General features: G+C 35.9%; 1 protein-coding gene across 3 annotated transcripts in view; it reads left to right on the top strand.

The window, feature by feature from the left end:
* CENPC (centromere protein C) overlaps positions 1 to 17,166 on the top strand; it is a 111,981-nt gene that overhangs the window by 69,904 nt on the left and 24,911 nt on the right. For all 3 annotated transcript variants that reach the window (XM_059384747.1, XM_059384757.1, XM_059384741.1), the window contains 3 exons: positions 4,595 to 4,738; positions 5,875 to 5,957; positions 16,396 to 16,455. In XM_059384747.1, coding sequence (XP_059240730.1) covers positions 4,595 to 4,738; positions 5,875 to 5,957; positions 16,396 to 16,455 — 287 coding nt within the window. The remainder of the gene's footprint in view (positions 1 to 4,594; positions 4,739 to 5,874; positions 5,958 to 16,395; positions 16,456 to 17,166) is intronic.

Genomic DNA, 17,166 nt, shown 5'->3' with positions numbered 1-17,166 from the left:
GTTTTAATTTCAGTATAATTAGCCATCTTAGTCATTTTTAAGAAAAAAAGATTGTATTTATTTATTTGAGAGAGAAGAGACAGCGCATGAGCAGGGGAGAGGAGCAGAGGGAGAGAGAGAAGCAGGAGCAGGCTCCCTGTTGATCAGGAAGCCCAAGGCAGACCTCAGTCGCTGGACCCTGGGATCATGACCTGAGCCAAAAGCAGAAGCTTAACCAACTGAGCTTGTCAGGCACCTCTTAGTCATTTTTAATGTATAGTTTGATTAGCTTCCTTTTAAGTGAGGTTAATGTGATTTCAATAATTAGGAATACATCTAATACTTCTCTTATCCCGGTGCGCCTGGGTGGCTCAGTGGGTTAAAGCCTCTGCCTTTGGCTCAGGTCATGATCCCAGGGTCCTGGGATCGAGCCCCATGTCAGGCTCTCTGCTCGGCGGGGAGTCTGCTTCCTCCTTTCTCTGCCTGCCTCTCTGCCTACTTGTCACCTCTGTCTGTCAAATCAATTAAATAAAATCTTAAAAAAAAAAAAAAACAAAAAACTTCTCTTATCCCTAAGGTGGTAATAGTTAACATACTTTGAGTGCTTATTATGTGCCAAGTATGCTCCAGTATTACTGGGAGCTTTCAGTGAATTTTCATCAATCCTAACAACCTAGTGAGTTAAATGTTGTTCTTGCATATTTTTGCTTATTGATGTAGTATTTATTCTTTGATTTACTCAACAAATAATACATGTATGTGAGAAACTGCAAGGAGTTAGGGATGTATGGAAATAAATTATAGTGCCCTAAAATGTAGTAGTGTATGTCATTGTAGTACAGAAAAAAAATCCCATACACATTCTCTTTAACTCTTTCACAGCATTTCCATGCTACTTTCCAGGTTTATAAAATATTTCAGGTTTACAAAAAAAAAAAAAAAAGGAACACCTGATTCCCCCCATGATCTCACTTAAGAAATAAAATATTATAGTGACTATTAAAATCCCATTTGTATGTTTGCTGAGCCCATTCTTTCCCTTGTTAGCGGTAGCCTATATACTGAATTTGGTAGTCACCATTCTCATGGATATTTTTATACTTTTCCTGTGTGTGCATGTATATATGAACAGCATGTGGTATGGTTTTAAAAGTTTATAAAAATGGTTTTTATTGGTATACACATCCTTCTGTGACTTGCTTTTCCCCCCACGGTTCATTTTTGAGATTATTCTTGTTGATAAGTGATTTATTTTTATAAATTATAAATTATAAATTTATAAATTATTTATTTTTATAAATTATAAAAATTAAATGTATCAGCTTAAATTGTGTTTTCAAAACCTTTACTTAACTTTAAGACTTTAGACTAGTATTAAATTATGTTAATAATTAATCTTTGGCTATATGGACAATGCCTAAGATAAAAAATAAGAAATTGATTTCTAAATGTAGTTTTAATTTACCCGTCTCACACATTTTAATACCATCAGTTAAATAGACTAAAAATAAGCCAATACCTTCAGATGCTAATATATAACGCATGTTAGCTACTATGAAAACAATGTTAAAAGGTTTATGTAATATGTACTTGGGACACAGCAATAGCTATATAGTTCTTGATTACCCACTTTCATATCCCCAATGTCCAAAGGAAACAAAAGCTCAGTACTTAAAGGCTGAAAATACTTTTATATTTTATGGCTCTGTAAGAATTAATTTTAGGGCGCCTGGGTGGCTCAGTTGGTTGACCCTCTGACTTGTGATTGGGACTTAACGTCATGATCTAGGGGTTGTGGGGTCCAACTCTGCATTGGGCTCTGTGCTCACTGGGGAGTCTGGTTGAGATTCTCTCTCTCCCTCTGCCCCTCTCCCTACTCATGGGCATTCTCTCTCTCTCAATAAACAAAATCTTAAAAAAAAAAAAAGAAAAAGAATTACTTTTTAAAAAAAGATTATTACTGGGGAGCCTGTGTGGCTCAGTTGGTTGAATATCCTGCTAGTGACTTCATCTCGGGTCATGATCTCATGGAATGTGAAATTGAGCCCCATATGATGAGCTCCCCCTTAGAGGGGAGTCTGCTCTAGATTCTCTCCCTCTTCCCCTCCCTCTTGTTTGTGCTCTCTCTCTAAAACAAGTAAATAAATCTTGAAAAAAGACCCTAACTATATTACCTACTACCATTATTATTTTTTAAATTAGTTGGGCACATAATTTTATATTTTATAGTGTTCAAAGGTATTATTGTCACCATATTAAAACCAGTAGAATAGAGGACTTTGAGGAATTAAAACTATACTTTTTTTTGAGAAAATAAATTTAAACCTTTCAATTCTAGAATATTCTGTGACACACATGCATGTACACATGTACAAACACACAAACACATGCACACATTGAAATCAGGGATGAGATGGATAATAGTATTTAAGCCAAAATCGAATTAATTGGTCTAAGGAGTCTTCCTTTTTTTAAATTTTTTATTTTTAAGGTGTCTTCCTGATTAGAAATGTTACTTGAGTTATTTTTCCTCTCTGCATGTATTTAACAGATAATGAAACTTTTAACTTGTTTAAAAGTGATATTTTTTGCTTTTTTATGACCATGAGCATTAATTAAACTACGTAGCTAACTTCCTTTTTCCCTGTTAAAACCTTTGGGAACAAAATAAACCAAACTTTAAGAGCTAGAGCACTTACAGTGTAAGCAATTTCCACTGAGGTTCTTTCATTCAAATTTATGTAATCACTTAATTTCTATATTATTTCTGTAAGCCTAATAGAACAGAAGCTAATTACAGTAGATTTCTTTTTAAACAGGTTTATGAAGGGTACTTCACATACCATACAATTTACTAATGAAAGGTGTACAATTCAGTGGTTTTATAGTATATTCACAGATATGTGCAAACCATCAATATAATCATTTATTAGTTTTGATAGCTTTTTAGCATATTTCATAGGATTTTCTGAGTATAAAAGTCATGTCATTTGTGAATAGAAATAGTTCTACCCTTCCTTTCCATTCTATTTTTTATTTGTCTTCTGTTGCCTAATTGCCCTTGCTAAAATCTTTAGTACAGTGTTCAATAGAAGTGGCAACAGCAGACTTCTTGTCTGGTTCCTAAATTTTAGGATGAAAACATCTAGTCTTTCACCATTTAGCATATTGCTAGGTGTAGGTTTTTCATATATACCCTTATCAGGCTGAGGCAGTTCCCTTCTAATCCTACTTTGTTGAGCATTTTTATCATAAAAAGGTGTTGGATTTTGTTAAATGCTCTTTTGTTTGTTATTGATCTGATGTATTATTTAATTGGTTTTTGGGTTGTAGACCAAACTGCATCTCTGGTATAAATCCCATTTGGTCATGATGTATGTATGATTCTATTTATACATTGTTAGATTTCTTTTGCTAATATGTTGTTGAGTTTTTTGGTGTGTAGTTTTCTTGTGATGTCTTTGTCCAGTTTTGGTATCAGGAGATTCCTGGCTTTATAAAGTAAGTTGAGAAGTTCTCCTGTTTTTTGAAAGAGTCTGTGAAGAATTTGTATTCTTTGAATGCTAGGTAGAATTTAGCAGGGAAACCATTTGGGCCTGGGCTTTTCTTTCTGGGTAGTTTTTTGATTACTGATTTATTCTCTTGTTACAGGTCTTTGAGATTATTCCTTCTTGAATCAGTTTTGGTAATTTGTGTGTCTTTAGGAATTTATCCATTTCATCTAGGTTATCTAATTTTTTGACATAATTGTTCATAGTAATCTCTTATAATCCCTTTTATTTCTTCAGATTATGATTATAGCACCGAAATCTGCATGTTTTTTTGTAATGTTGTATGCAAATTATTTTCTCACATATGATAAGAGTAGGTTGATAGACTGAGTCAAGAAACAAATTAAAATATAGGACTTAGAAGAGGAATGTGAGAGAAGAAAAAAATCATACAGTCTGGGAATAGTATATCCTATTTGCATGTATTGGAGATAAACTGATTAGCTGTTAAAGAGATGAGCCTGATTTCCCTCTGAGCACCTTACTGTACCTCAGTAGGCTGACTAGGGGTGTCAAAGAAAGCAATTTCAGTTTCTTGTGGATTTTCAAAAAAAAAAAAAAAGATTGATTAAATGTGTAATATACATCATATGCTGCCTGTAGGTGATGTCTCCTTGTGTCCCCTTGTCATCACCTCTATCTTAGGCCAGGTCTGTACCGTTTCAGAATTTTTCTTTTCTTTTTTTTTCTTTAAGATTTATTTATTTATTTATTTGAAAGGCAGAGATCACAAGTAGAGGCAACCAGAGAGAGAGAAGGGGGGAAACAGGCCCCCTGTGGAGCAGAGAGCCTGATGTGGGGCTCAATCCCAGGACCCCGGGATCATGACCTGAGCTGAAGGCAGAGGCTTTAACCCAGTGGGCCACCCAGGTGCCCCTCAAAATTTTTCTTAGTAGTCCTAGAATCAAATTTTTTTCCTAGGTTAGTTGTATGTCCTAGGACCTAAACAGGGTTATCTAATATTTGTTACAGCCAGTATGATATTGTTTACTCATTGTGTATTATCCCTGAAAGAAATATTTTATGGAGAAATGAAAACAACTTTACACTTTACATTTTCACAGAGGTACAAGAAGTACAAAGGATCAAGATAATATGAGTGAACGGAATGTTCATCAGGAGTCTCAGATCAAGGGATTTACACGCAATACACCAGCAGAATCTAACTTCGATTCTAGAGAGCAGAAGATTTCAGTTTTGGAAGGAAGGTATGTATGTGTTCTAAGGATAATTGGGTTTACCTTATATTAGTCACTCATTGCTGTGTAACAAATTACCCCAAACTTTAACAGTGACTTGGAAACATCTGTGGTTTCATAGTTTCTGTGGCCAAGAAGTCTGGGTTAGCTTGCTAGTTCTTACTCAGTGGTTCTAATGAGGTGTAGCATTCAAGATACCTACCTGGTCTGTAGTCCTTTGATGGCTTGACTGTGACTGGAGGATCTACTTATAAGGTAGTTTGCTTCCATGGCTGTTAGCTTTATGTGTCTTTGTTATGTGGCCCTCTCCATAAGGGTATTCAACATGACAGCTGGCTTTTTACAAAACAAGTAATCCAAGAGAAAGTGTGACTATGATGGAGGTTAAAATTGTCTCTCTGAAGTTGTGCACTATCACTTCTACTCCATTCTGTTTGTTGGAAACAAGTCATTAAGTCCAGACCACATTTAAGGAATGGGGGATTAGGCTCTCTCTCTCGAAAAGAGGAGTATTTAAAAATTTGTGGGTATGTGTTTAAAACAGGTACACTCAGTGAACAAACCAAGTTAACCTACTCTTACAATATCTGAAATCATATACCCCTTTTTAAAATGAAGGAATGGTAAATTATAACAGATTATCAGGACTTTTAAGTGATGGCTAAGATTTCTTTACTATTTGGTAGGTTATGACTACTAGGCCTATCCTGGGTTCATAATGGAAGGAAAGGAATCTAGAACTGGGATAAGCTGAATTATCTCTGAGCAATTTCTGGACTATATTTTAAATTCTACTTGTTTCTGACTATATTTTTTAATTAAGAAAAGCTGATTTATTTCTAAAATTTTTTATAATTTGATTTATCAAGGGATGTTACTTGAGTTGAAATTAAAATTTAGAATTAATTCATGGAGTTTAAAAGGTTATATAAAATTCAGTATTTGTCCTGTTTGACAGTTACAGGATTAAATTTTAGATTCTTTGTTTTATTTGGCATGTAAATATACTTTTGGTGATCTATAACGTCACTCTTAGTTTTATAAGAAGGAAACCTTTTTGGGGAGAAAAATGACCATTGGGGTAGAAAATTAGATATATATATTATAAAAGCACAAATTTGATGATTTACTTTTTTATCTTAAAGTGGACCTTGCAGGCTCAAGAATTATTTAACACCTGGAAAGAATAATTCTGATGTGGATGACAAGGAAGTTCAGGAAACTTCAAGTAGGTTATTACTTATTGTTTGTTGTCTTGATATTTATGGCATTATGCATGCAGAGTAGGGTGTGCTATGTTTTATATAAATTGTTGCCAGTGGCAAGTGTGTATTGAGTACTTACTCTTAAGAGCCTTAGTATTTTTAAGATACTTACAAATTTGTAAGATTTGTAAGATCTTATACCTGTGTGATAGAGGCAGGAAGAGAGAGAGAATGACAGAGTGACAGTCCTTTCTTTGAGGTAGAACATAAAGAAGTAATTAACACTTAAAATATCTACTTGAGTATTGAAAAATGTTAAGAGGTGTCTGGGTGGCACTGTTGTTTGGGTGCCCGGTTCTTGATTTCAGCTCAGGTCATGATCTTAGTGTTGTAAGATAGGGCCCAGTGTTGGGCTCATGCTCATGTAGCGTCTACTTGTGACTTTCTCTCCCTCTCTTTTTGCCCACCTTGCAGTTTCTCTCTCTCTTTCTCTCTCTCTGAAATAAATAAATCTTTTTTTAAAAATAAGTATGTTATGCTGTTAAGGGTATAAATGAAGAAAGATTAGCCATGTATACTGTAGCTGTATGATGGGTATATCAGTTTCATTATATTGTTTTTTCTATTTTAAATATATTTGAAACTTCACATAGTACAGTTTTTAAAATGCCTCTTAATAATTTTGTAATTTTTATGCTGCTAAAGAATGTGCTTGGAATTTAATCTGTTATACTGTTTTTTGTTTCCTAAGTCACTAATTCATTTTCCTTTTATTTTTTTATTTTTTAAAATTGGAATCTCTCTCTCTCTCTTTTTTTTTTTTTTTTTTTTTTTTTGAGAGAAAGCACACACAGGTGCGCCCATGAGCAGGCCTGGCCATGGTGGGGTGGGGTGGCCAGAGGGAGAGGGAGGGAATCTTAAGCAGACTCCTTGCTGAGCTCAGAGCTCATCTCACAACCCTGAGATCATGATCTGAGCCAAAATCAAGAGTTGGACACTCAGCTAACTGAGCCGTCCAGCACCCGTCTTTTTCCTTTTGATTTGCATCTCTTGAAATACTAGGAATGTGGAATTTGTTTTTTTAAAGATTCTGGTTTTAAGGGATCTCTATGCTTAGAGATAAGCATCCCCATCTCTTGGGGCTTGAAACTGCAATGCTGATAACAAGAGTTGCAGGCTCTATCAACCAAGCCAGCCATGTGCCCCCTTTTAAATTGTGTTTTTTCTCTCTGTGTTGAGAATTATTATTTTTCTCCTCTAAGTTGAATGCTTTCTTATTATTTTTCTATAATAAAAATTTTTTTATTTGAAAAAACAATAAATTTTCCCGACTACAGCTTTAGCTTAATTTTACAGCTTTTTATTTATTTATTTTTAAAATCTTTGAAAAGATTTTATTTATTTGTTTATTTATTTGTAGTGTGAGCAGGGTTGGGGCAGAGCAAGAGGGAGAGAGAGAATCTGAACCAGATTCTGTGCTGAGTGTGGAGCCCCACCTGGGGCTTGATCTCATGACCCTGAGATCAGGACCTGAGCCAAAATCAAGACTCTCAACCGACTGAACTACCCACGTGCCCCAGTTTTACAGCTTTTTAAATATTGTGTTCTTTTTTCCTTTTTAAAGATTTATTCTTTTATTTTAGAAAGAGAAAGAAGAGCACAAGCCGGGGAAGGTTAGGAGGAGGAGCATAGGGAGAGAGAATCTCCAGCATTCCCTGTGAGTGCAGAGCCTGACATAGGACTCGGTCCCACAACCCTGAGTTCATGGCCTAAGCTGAAATCAAGAGTTAGATAGTAGACCAACTGAGCCACCCAGATCACTCTTAATGTTGTATTCTTACTGTAGTATACCCTAAATTACAGTGATTTTTCTTTGACCCAGGAGTCTTTTAAGGATATATTAGTCCAACAGCTTGGCCCCCAGAGTCTCTTGGTAGAGTCGAACTCTACCACTTATTTACTATGTTATTTTGAGTAAAAAATTTCATTGCTCTTACCTTCAGCATACTTATCTGTAAAATTGGAATATCATTTCTAATCCCTTAGCTTTCTTATTTAGTTTAATATCTGGTTTATGTTAAAACATTATTATGTTGACTGTTATTCTGAAGTGTTTTGTTCTTTGTTAACAATTTCTAATTTCATTTCATTGTTCTAGGGAATTTTGGCTTGTATTATTTATTTTTTGAATTTATTAAGGTTTTCTTTATGATCTGTAGTATGCTTAGAACATAAAAAATTCATGGGTTCTCCTATGGGTGCTTGAAAAGAACACTATTCTTTTGTGTACATGTATGGATATAGAAATATATATCCACTTATTTTATTGATATAAGTGTATATATATTTTTGAATATTTTGAATATTTATGGAACTCAAATATTTTTAATTTTTAAAGATTTTTATTTACTTGAGAGAAGGTGAGTGGGCATTTGAGAGGAAGAGGGATAAACAGATTCCCTGTTGAGCAGGGAGCCCGACACAGGACTTGATCCCAGAACTCTGACATCATGACCTGAGCTGAAGGCAAATGTTTACACCCAGGTGCCCCCGAACTCTTTAATATTTATAGAATATTATGGAATATTTACTATGTATCCTTCTAGAGGCTGCAGATGTGGTAGTGAACAAAAGTGACAAAAACTTCTGTCCCCCTGGAGCCTACTTTCTGGGGGAACCAGCATAGAAGACAATAAAAAATGAGAGCAAAATTTAGGATTTGCTGGATTGAGAGTAGAGTAATAAAGCAGGGATTTTGTGGTGGGAAATGGTGGTTACATGCTTAGGTAGATGGGCAGAAAAGGCATTACTGAGGACGTGATCATCTGAGGAAAAAATGAGGAAGCAAATCCTGTAGCTGTATCAGGAAATACCTCAAGTCAGGGAAGAACAAGGCCAGTTTTGATATGATAATGAGTCTGATGGCAGGAAACACTCAGGAGACTGGGCGGAGCAAAGAGAGAGGTATTAGGAGATGATGACACAGAGATAACGAGAATGAAAGATCACATAGGATGTTAAAGGCTATTTTAAGGATTTTTTGCAAAAGCTTTTCCTAAGAGAGTTGATAAGACATTGGAGGGTTTTGAACAGAGGAGAGACATGATGGACCTATAAACAGAATGACTGGCTGCTGTGTTAGGGAAGGCTGGTGAGTTTTAGGGGGCTGGCATTAAAGTTGGAGGCAGGGAGACTGGTTGGTGAGACATTAGTAATCCCCCTGAGAGTTTGCTTAGACTAGGGTGGTAGCAGTGGAAGGTGGACAACAGTAGTAGGATTTTGAATAGATTTGAAGATAAAATCAATAGCATTTCCTGATGGATGGGATGTGGGATGTAAGGAAGAGATATCAGGGATAACTTGAAGGCTGTAGGCTTGAGCACCTAAAAGAATTATGTTGTCATTACTTGATTTGAAAACTGTTAGGGAAGGAGCATATTTGGGGGAAAAGAACAGGATATTAGAATTGAACATATTACATTAGATATTAATTTGATCCTTTATATCCTTGCTTGTGATTTGTGAAACCTGCTGAAGACTGCCAGAGTTGAAGTAAAGTGTTTCCACTACAATAGTCTGCTTTTTTCTCCTTATATTTTCTGCAGTGTTTGCTCTGTACATTTCAGTGCTGTTAGTAAGCATGTAAACCTTTATATGGAATGTACCTGCTTTGGTCAAATTCATCTTCTTTTTTTTTTTTTTTTTTTTTAAAAGATGTTATTTATTTATTTCACAGAGAAAGAGAGGGATCACAAGTAGGAAGGAGGCAGGTAGAGAGAGAGGGAAGCAAGCTCCCTGCTTGAGCAGAGAGCTGGATTTGGGGCTTCATCCCAGGACCTCAGGATCATAACCCGAGCTGAAGGCAGAGGCTTAACCCGCTGAGCCACCCAGGTGCCCCCAAATTTATCTTCTTGATCTTTTTACAGTGCTTTTACCTTGTAGTCTGTTTTGTCTAATATTAATATTATGACCCTAGTTTCTTTTGGCTCATTGTTCTTTTTTATATTTTTATTTATCTTTTTACTTAACCTTTCTTACAGACCTAAAACAAAGTGGTTTAGAAACAGTACATGAGGGGCACCTGGGTGGCTCAGTGGGTTAAGCCTCTGCCTTCGGCTCAGGTCATGATCTCGGGGTCCTGGGATCAAGCCCTGCATTGGGCTCTCTGCTCAGCGGGGAGCCTGCTTTCCCCTCTTTCTCTGCCTGCCTCTCTGCCTACTTGTGATCTCTCTCTCTCTCTCAAATAAATAAATAAAATCTTAAAAAAAAAAAGCAGTACATGATTGAATTTTTATTTTTAACTTTCTGTCAGTATTTTTTCCTTTAATAAATGTTTAACACATTTATGCTTACTGTCAGAACAGATAGCCTTGTTACTTCCTTGTAAGTTGGTAGACATTCTCACATATAACAGCAAGAACTCAGGAAATTTTTTTTTTTTTTTTGTACAACTAGTTGAATAGTAAAAATAATCTTTGAGTCATAATCCTTTTTCCTTTAAACTAGCTGGCTATTGACCTTTTGTCTCGAAATAGCTAATGCTTAGGAGTAGAAATTTAAAGGCAGACCTATTTCTTGTTTTCTTTGTAGGGAACCTGTTTTCTTCTATCTCCATGCTTACTAGAATTCTTTAATGTTTGAAATGCAGGAGTTATCTCTTCATTGCTGTTTTTTAAAAATAATTTTTTGGAAATTACTAAATTTATTAAAATACTAACTTTTAGAAATTATTAATTTTAAACATTCTGAATTCCCATATCTGCTTCACCCAGATTCCACAGTTGTCAGTATTTTACAACATTTGTTCCATCTCTCTCTGTGCCTCCACTACATATATGTTCATACACATTTCTTGTCATTAGCCTTTAAAAAATTTTTTTTTTTTATGTAGGCTCCACACCCAACATGGAGCCCAACATGGGGCCTGAACTCAACACCCCAAGGTCAAGACCTGAGCTGAGATCAAAAGACAGACAACTCAACTGACTGAGCCACCTACGTGCCCCTTAAAAAATGTGTTTTTTTATTGAAGTATGATTAACATACAGTGTTACATTAGTTTTAGGTATAAAGTATAATGATTTAGCGTTTTTATACTTTATTTAGTGTTCATTATAAGTAAAGTCTTAAACTCCTTTATCTATGTCACTCATCCCTCACCCACCTTTCCTCTGGCAACTGCCAGTATGTGCTCTGTATTTAAGAGTCTGTTTTTTTGTTTGTTTGTTTATTGTTTTCTTTGTTCATTTGTTTTGTTTCTTAAATTCCACATTTGAGTGGGGTGTCTGGGTGGCTCAGTTGGTAAAGTGTCTGCCTTCGGCTCAGGTCATGATCCCAGAGTCCTGGCATCGAGTCCTACCTCGGGCTCTCTGCTCAGTGGGGAGCCTGCTTCTCCCTCTCCCTCTGCCTCTCCCCGCTGCTTGTGCTCTTTCTCTCTCTCGTGGTCTCCCTCTTTCTCTTAAATCAATAAATACAGTCTTAAAAAAAAAATAACTTATGAGTGAGATCATACAGTATTTGTCTTTCTGTGACTGACTTGTTTCACTTAGCATTATATTCTCTATCCGTGTAGTTGCAAATGGCAAGATGTCAGTTTTTATGCCTAAGTATTATTCCACTGTGTATGTGTGGTGTGTATACATACCACATCATTTTTATCCATTCATCTATGGATGGACACTTGAGTTGTTTCTATATCTTGACTATTACAAATAATGCTGCAGTAAACACAAGGGTGCAATATACCTTTTTAAATTAGTGGTTTTTTTTTGTTTTCTTTGGGTAAACATTGAGTAGTAGAATTAATGGATCAGGGGCGCCTGGGTGGCTCAGTGGGTTAAGCTGCTGCCTTTGGCTCAGGTCATGATCTCAGGGTCCTGGGATCGAGTCCCACATCGGGCTCTCTGCTCAGCAGGGAGCCTGCTTCTCTCTCTCTCTCTCTCTCTCTCTCTGCCTGCCTCTCCATCTACTTGTGATTTCTCTCTGTCAAATAAATAAATAAAATCTTTGAAAAAAAAATGTGCTACTCCCTGTTTAAAAAAAAAAAAAAGAATTACTGGATCATATGATAATTCTATTTTTAATTTTTTGAGTAACTTCCATGCTGTTTTCCACAGCATACCAACATGCATGAAGTTTCATTTTTCTTCACATCATCGCCAGCATGTTTCTTACCTTTTTGATTCTAGCCATTCTGCCAGATATGAGGTGGTAGATCATTGTGGTTTTGATTTGCATTTCCCTGATGATGAGTGATGTTGAGCTTCACCCATCTGGATGTCATTTCTGGGAAAAATGTCTATTCAGGTCCTCTGCTCATTGTTAAATCAGATTATTTGATTTTTTGGTGTTACGTTGAGTTTTTTTACATATTTTGAATATTAACCCATTATTGAATATATCATTTGTGGGTGCCTGGGTGACTCAGTGGGTTAAGCCTCTGCCTTTGGCTCAGGTCATGATCCTGGGGTCCTGGGATCGAGCCCCGCATCGGGCTCTCTGCTCAGCAGGGAACCTGCTTCCCCTCTCTCTCTGCCTGCCTCTCTGCCTATTTGAGATCTCTCTCTCTGTCAAATAAATAAATAAAATATTAAAAAAAATATATATATATATAATTTGAAAATAATTTTCTCCCATTCAGTAGGTTGCCTTTTCATTTTGTTTTTGGTTTTCTTTGCTATGCAAAAGTTTTTTTTTTTTTTAATTTTTTATTTTTGATAAACATATATTTTTATCCCCAGGGGTAAAAAGTTTTTTATTTTGATGTAGTCCTAATAGTTTATTTTTGCTTTTGTTTCCCTTGCCTGAGGAGACATATCTAGAAAAACGTTGCTATAGACAATGTCAGTGAGATTACTGCCTCTCTTTTCTCCTAGGAGTTTTATGGTTTCAGGTCTTACTTTCAGTTAGGTAATCCATTTTGAGTTTATTTTTGTGTAAAGTGTAAGACAGTGTGGTCCTGTTACATTTTTTTTTTTTTACATGTAGCTCTCCATTTTTTCCAACATCATTGGTTGAATATGCTGTCTTTTTCCTGTTGTATATTCTTGCCTCCTTTGTCATAGATTAATTGATTATATAAGCATGAGTTTATAGCTGGGTTCTCACTTTTATTCTATTGATCTATGTGTCTCTTTTTGTGTTGGTATCATACTGTTTTGATATACTACAGCTTTGTAGTATATCTTGGTCTGGTATTGTGATATCTCCAGTTTTGTTCTTTCTCAAGATTGCTTTGGCATTATTATTAGCCTTTTCTGTACTATTTGAAAAGAAGTTGCAGACATAGTACTGTGTATAAATGTATGCAGATACGATGTAAGACAAGAACATAATCACATTATAACCATCCACGTCAGGAAATCAACATTAATATTAACACTAGTATTCCTTCATTGATTCCTGCAGATTTCACCAGCAGTTCCGTTAGTGTTCTGGTTCAGGATCCAATTCAGGATCATAGATTGCATTTAGCTCTCATGTCCGTTAAGTTTCCTTCAGCAAGGAACAGTTCAACAGGCACTTTCTAACTTTCCTGAGCTTTACATTTTTTGAGAGAGTGCAACTTTTTATTCTTTAGAATGACGTTCTACCTGAGTCTTTTTGATGTTTCCTCATGATCAGATGCCAGCCATGCACAGGTGACAGAAGTAGTACAGAAATGATGCTATGTTCTTTGTGCATCACATTAGGAGACACAGTGTTTGTCCATCTCCTGCTGGTGATGTTAATCTTGATCACTTGTTCAAGTTATTATCTCTACTCTAAAGATATGGTTGTTCTCTTTTATAATTGGTAAGTATTTTGCAGTGTGATATTCTGATGCTATTATCTAACATGTTTCTTTTCAAACCTTCACACCAATCTTAGCATCTATCCAAGACCCCCACTCAAATCATCAGCCACTAAGGATGATTCCAAATTGTGCTGTTCTATTTTCCCAATTCCTGTCTTTTAATTAGTGGCATTCTGTAAGAAATAGTTTTTCTTACCACTTCTCTTGATTTGTTTATCTATGTAATTATGGGCTGCTATTGGATTCCTATTTTATTTGATGGTTGTAATCTCTTTCATTTATTCTGATACTCAAATTGTGTCCGATTTGGTCGGTAGGCATCCTTTCAAACTGGTCCTTTTGTCCTTTGATTATGTTTCTGTCATTTTTCAAATACTCTTCTTCTTCTTTTTTTTTTTTTTTTTTGGCTTAAGATGTTCTGGCCTACTTCCCTTGTCTCAGCTCTGGAATCGCTTATTTCTCCTTGGGAAACTGGTTCTTTTTAGTGGAGAATGACATTTAGAAACTCAGATCTAGGTACTTGGTATGCTCACTGTTACTGGGATATCATTACTTTCAGGCTCTGTCAGTGGACGTCCTCAGTATATTTACTTATTTGCTTCATTCCTTCTTTGATCCCATCAACTGCTTCCCTCAGCTCACTGCTATTTTAAGAATTTTCAGTGACTAGCTTCTATTTTTTCCAGTGGGGATTGCTGAAAATTAGATTTTTTTTTTTTTTTTTTTTGGTAACAGCTTTATTAAGATGTATATTGAGATAGTCAACATACCATAAAATTTACCCATTTATGGGATATAATTCAATGGAATGTAACCATCACCACAGTAAATTTTAGAACATTTTATCATCCCCAGAAGAAACCGCATATTCTCTATCTCTAGCAGGCACCTTTCATTCCCTCACCTCTCCCTACCTTTTAAGCCTGTGGCATCCACTAATCTACTTTTATTTTCTATAGATCTCTATAGATTTGCCAGTGCTGGACAGGGAAATTAGATTTTATGATCACTAGATCATTAGATTTTTATGATTTTAGCCCGCAAGTTTATAAGGTAACTAATTCAGTCATTTAATTTTAACTTTTTTTTTTTTTAGAGTGAGTGTACATGCATGTGTGAGTGGGATGGGGAAGGGCAAAGGGAGAGGGAGAGAGAAAATCTAAAGCTGGTTCCATGCTCAGCATGGTACCCAACTTGGCATTCGATTTCATAACCCAGAGATCATGATCTGAGCTAAAATCAAGAGTCAGATGCTTAAATGATTGCCGCCACCCAGGTGCCCCAGTTCAGTCATTTTAAACAGTCTTTTTGTATCGTGGACTCATTTGAGAATATAATGAAAGCTTAGACTTATTTTTCAGGAAATGCATATTACATATAAAATTGTATCAAAAGTTTTAGGTCATTCATAGACATTAAGTGTCCTAGTTACATGTTGCTCCATAACAAACACACACAACTTAGTAGCTTAGTACAACAATTGATTTTTATCTCTCAGTGTTCTTGGGTTGACTTGGCTTACTTGGGCAGTTCTTGAACTTGGGCTTTCTCATGAATTCATACTTAAAATGCAAGCTGCTGGGCCTGGAGTCCTTTGAAAGCTCAACTGGGTTGGAAGTCCAGGGTGACTTTTTTCATTTAGATATTTAGCACTTAGGGGCGCCTGGGTGGCTCAGTGGGTTGAGGCCTCTGCCTTCGGCTCGGGTCATGATCCCAGGGTTCTGGGATCATGCCTTGCATTGGGCTCTCTGCTCTGTGGGGAGCCTGCTTCCTCCTCTCTCTCTGCCTGCTTCTCTGCCTGCTTGTGATCTCCATCTGTCAAATAAATAAATAAAATCTTCAAAAAAAAAAAGTCTTTAACAAAAATACTTAGCACTTAACTGGTGTGGCTGGAACAGTTGAGGGCTGGCCACATGTATCTTTTTTCTCCGCATGTTCTTTCCATGTGCTTAGCTTGGGTTTCCTCACAGCATGGCAGTGTTGGGGTGGTCAGACTTCACATAAGGTGTCTTTCTCCAAAGTGAAGTTCTAAGAGACCCAGGTGGAACTTGAATATCTTCTTAGGACTTACCTTTGAGGTCCCAGAATATCATTTCTGCTGTGTTCTGTTGGTCAAGCAGGTCGTTAAGATCAGCAGAGATTCAGGGAATTAGGGAATTCAGAGAAAAGGGAATTAGACTGCTTCTTGGTAAGGAATGACATTTGTGCATAGGAAGAGAAAGAATTAATGGCAGCTATGTTTAGATGCTATTTCAATACTAAAGTTGAAAATTCTGGCCTAATTGGCACACTGCTAAATTTAGTATACTTGTACTATTTTAGAGCTTGAAAGATCATATATTACATTATTAGCATTTGATCGTTCTTTATTACACCCTACATTTTAATGTACTAAGTTGCTTATTTTACCTCAAGTCTAGAAAACTTATTTTTTGTTATGTTTATTATTAGGCTCTTTAGATATACATTATAGCAAAATCTAAAGAAATGTCACACTGTTTTTCATTAGTCTTTATTCCTCAGCAGTAAAAAGTAAAAGAAGTAATACCATGATTGTCAAGTTAAATTTAATGAAAATACTTATATTGAAATTTACAACTAACACAGTTGAATTCAACATGGAATTAGCAGCCTTTGCTCACGAGATTATCATTTGCATTTTGCAGGTGACTCAAGAGTAAAAATATCTACAGTGATACCACAGGATAAAATACATCACAAGTTAGGTAAGATTATTTCTGTCTTTTAATATCTTCATATTATAAAACCTCTGTTACTAAATGGGTCTTAATTCTTCTCACACAGAGAAAGGAAGTATTTGGATTAACTGGCAGATAAATTGAAACTATTTGTTTAGTTTTTATGAATTTCACAATAAGTCATCATAGGCCAATGATGATCTTTATTAAATCTTGTGTCCCTCTCACTCTTTGCCCCATATTAAGGAACATGATTTTGCCTAGGCTAAGAAGTTAGGGTGGAGAATTCTGTAAATAATAACTGCTAGGTAGATGACATTTGACAACTCCCATTTTTATCCACCTCATTTGCAAACAAAGCAGTAGCTGGCATAGGTAGGCAAAGGTGGGAGCTGGGGAACTCATGGAGAGGCCATGGAGGATTAAAATTCTTCAGTTCCCAATAGTATATTTGCCAGTGAGGACTCATGAGATCTCTTGCACTTGTATCTAAGGAAACCACTAGAACTGAAGCTTCTTCAAATTGCTTCAACCAAAAACTCACATTTTGTCAATATTTTGTGGGCCCATGTGAAGACTGTTTTACCTCTTAGTGTTTAATACTTTCTTGAAAATTGGAATGATAACTAGTCAGGAGTAGGTAAACAGAGATAAAAATGTTTCTGAGCAAGGGCTTTAGCAACTAGAGAGAGGAAAATCTAGTATCATGCATAAGAAAGTAGACAACTGCTGGTGAGC

This window comes from Mustela nigripes, chromosome 1 (genome assembly GCF_022355385.1).
Source record: "Mustela nigripes isolate SB6536 chromosome 1, MUSNIG.SB6536, whole genome shotgun sequence".
In the NCBI taxonomy this organism is placed as follows: Eukaryota; Metazoa; Chordata; class Mammalia; order Carnivora; family Mustelidae; genus Mustela; species Mustela nigripes.
Note: the sequence above shows the minus strand (reverse complement) of the source record. Positions and strands in the feature narration are given on the sequence as shown.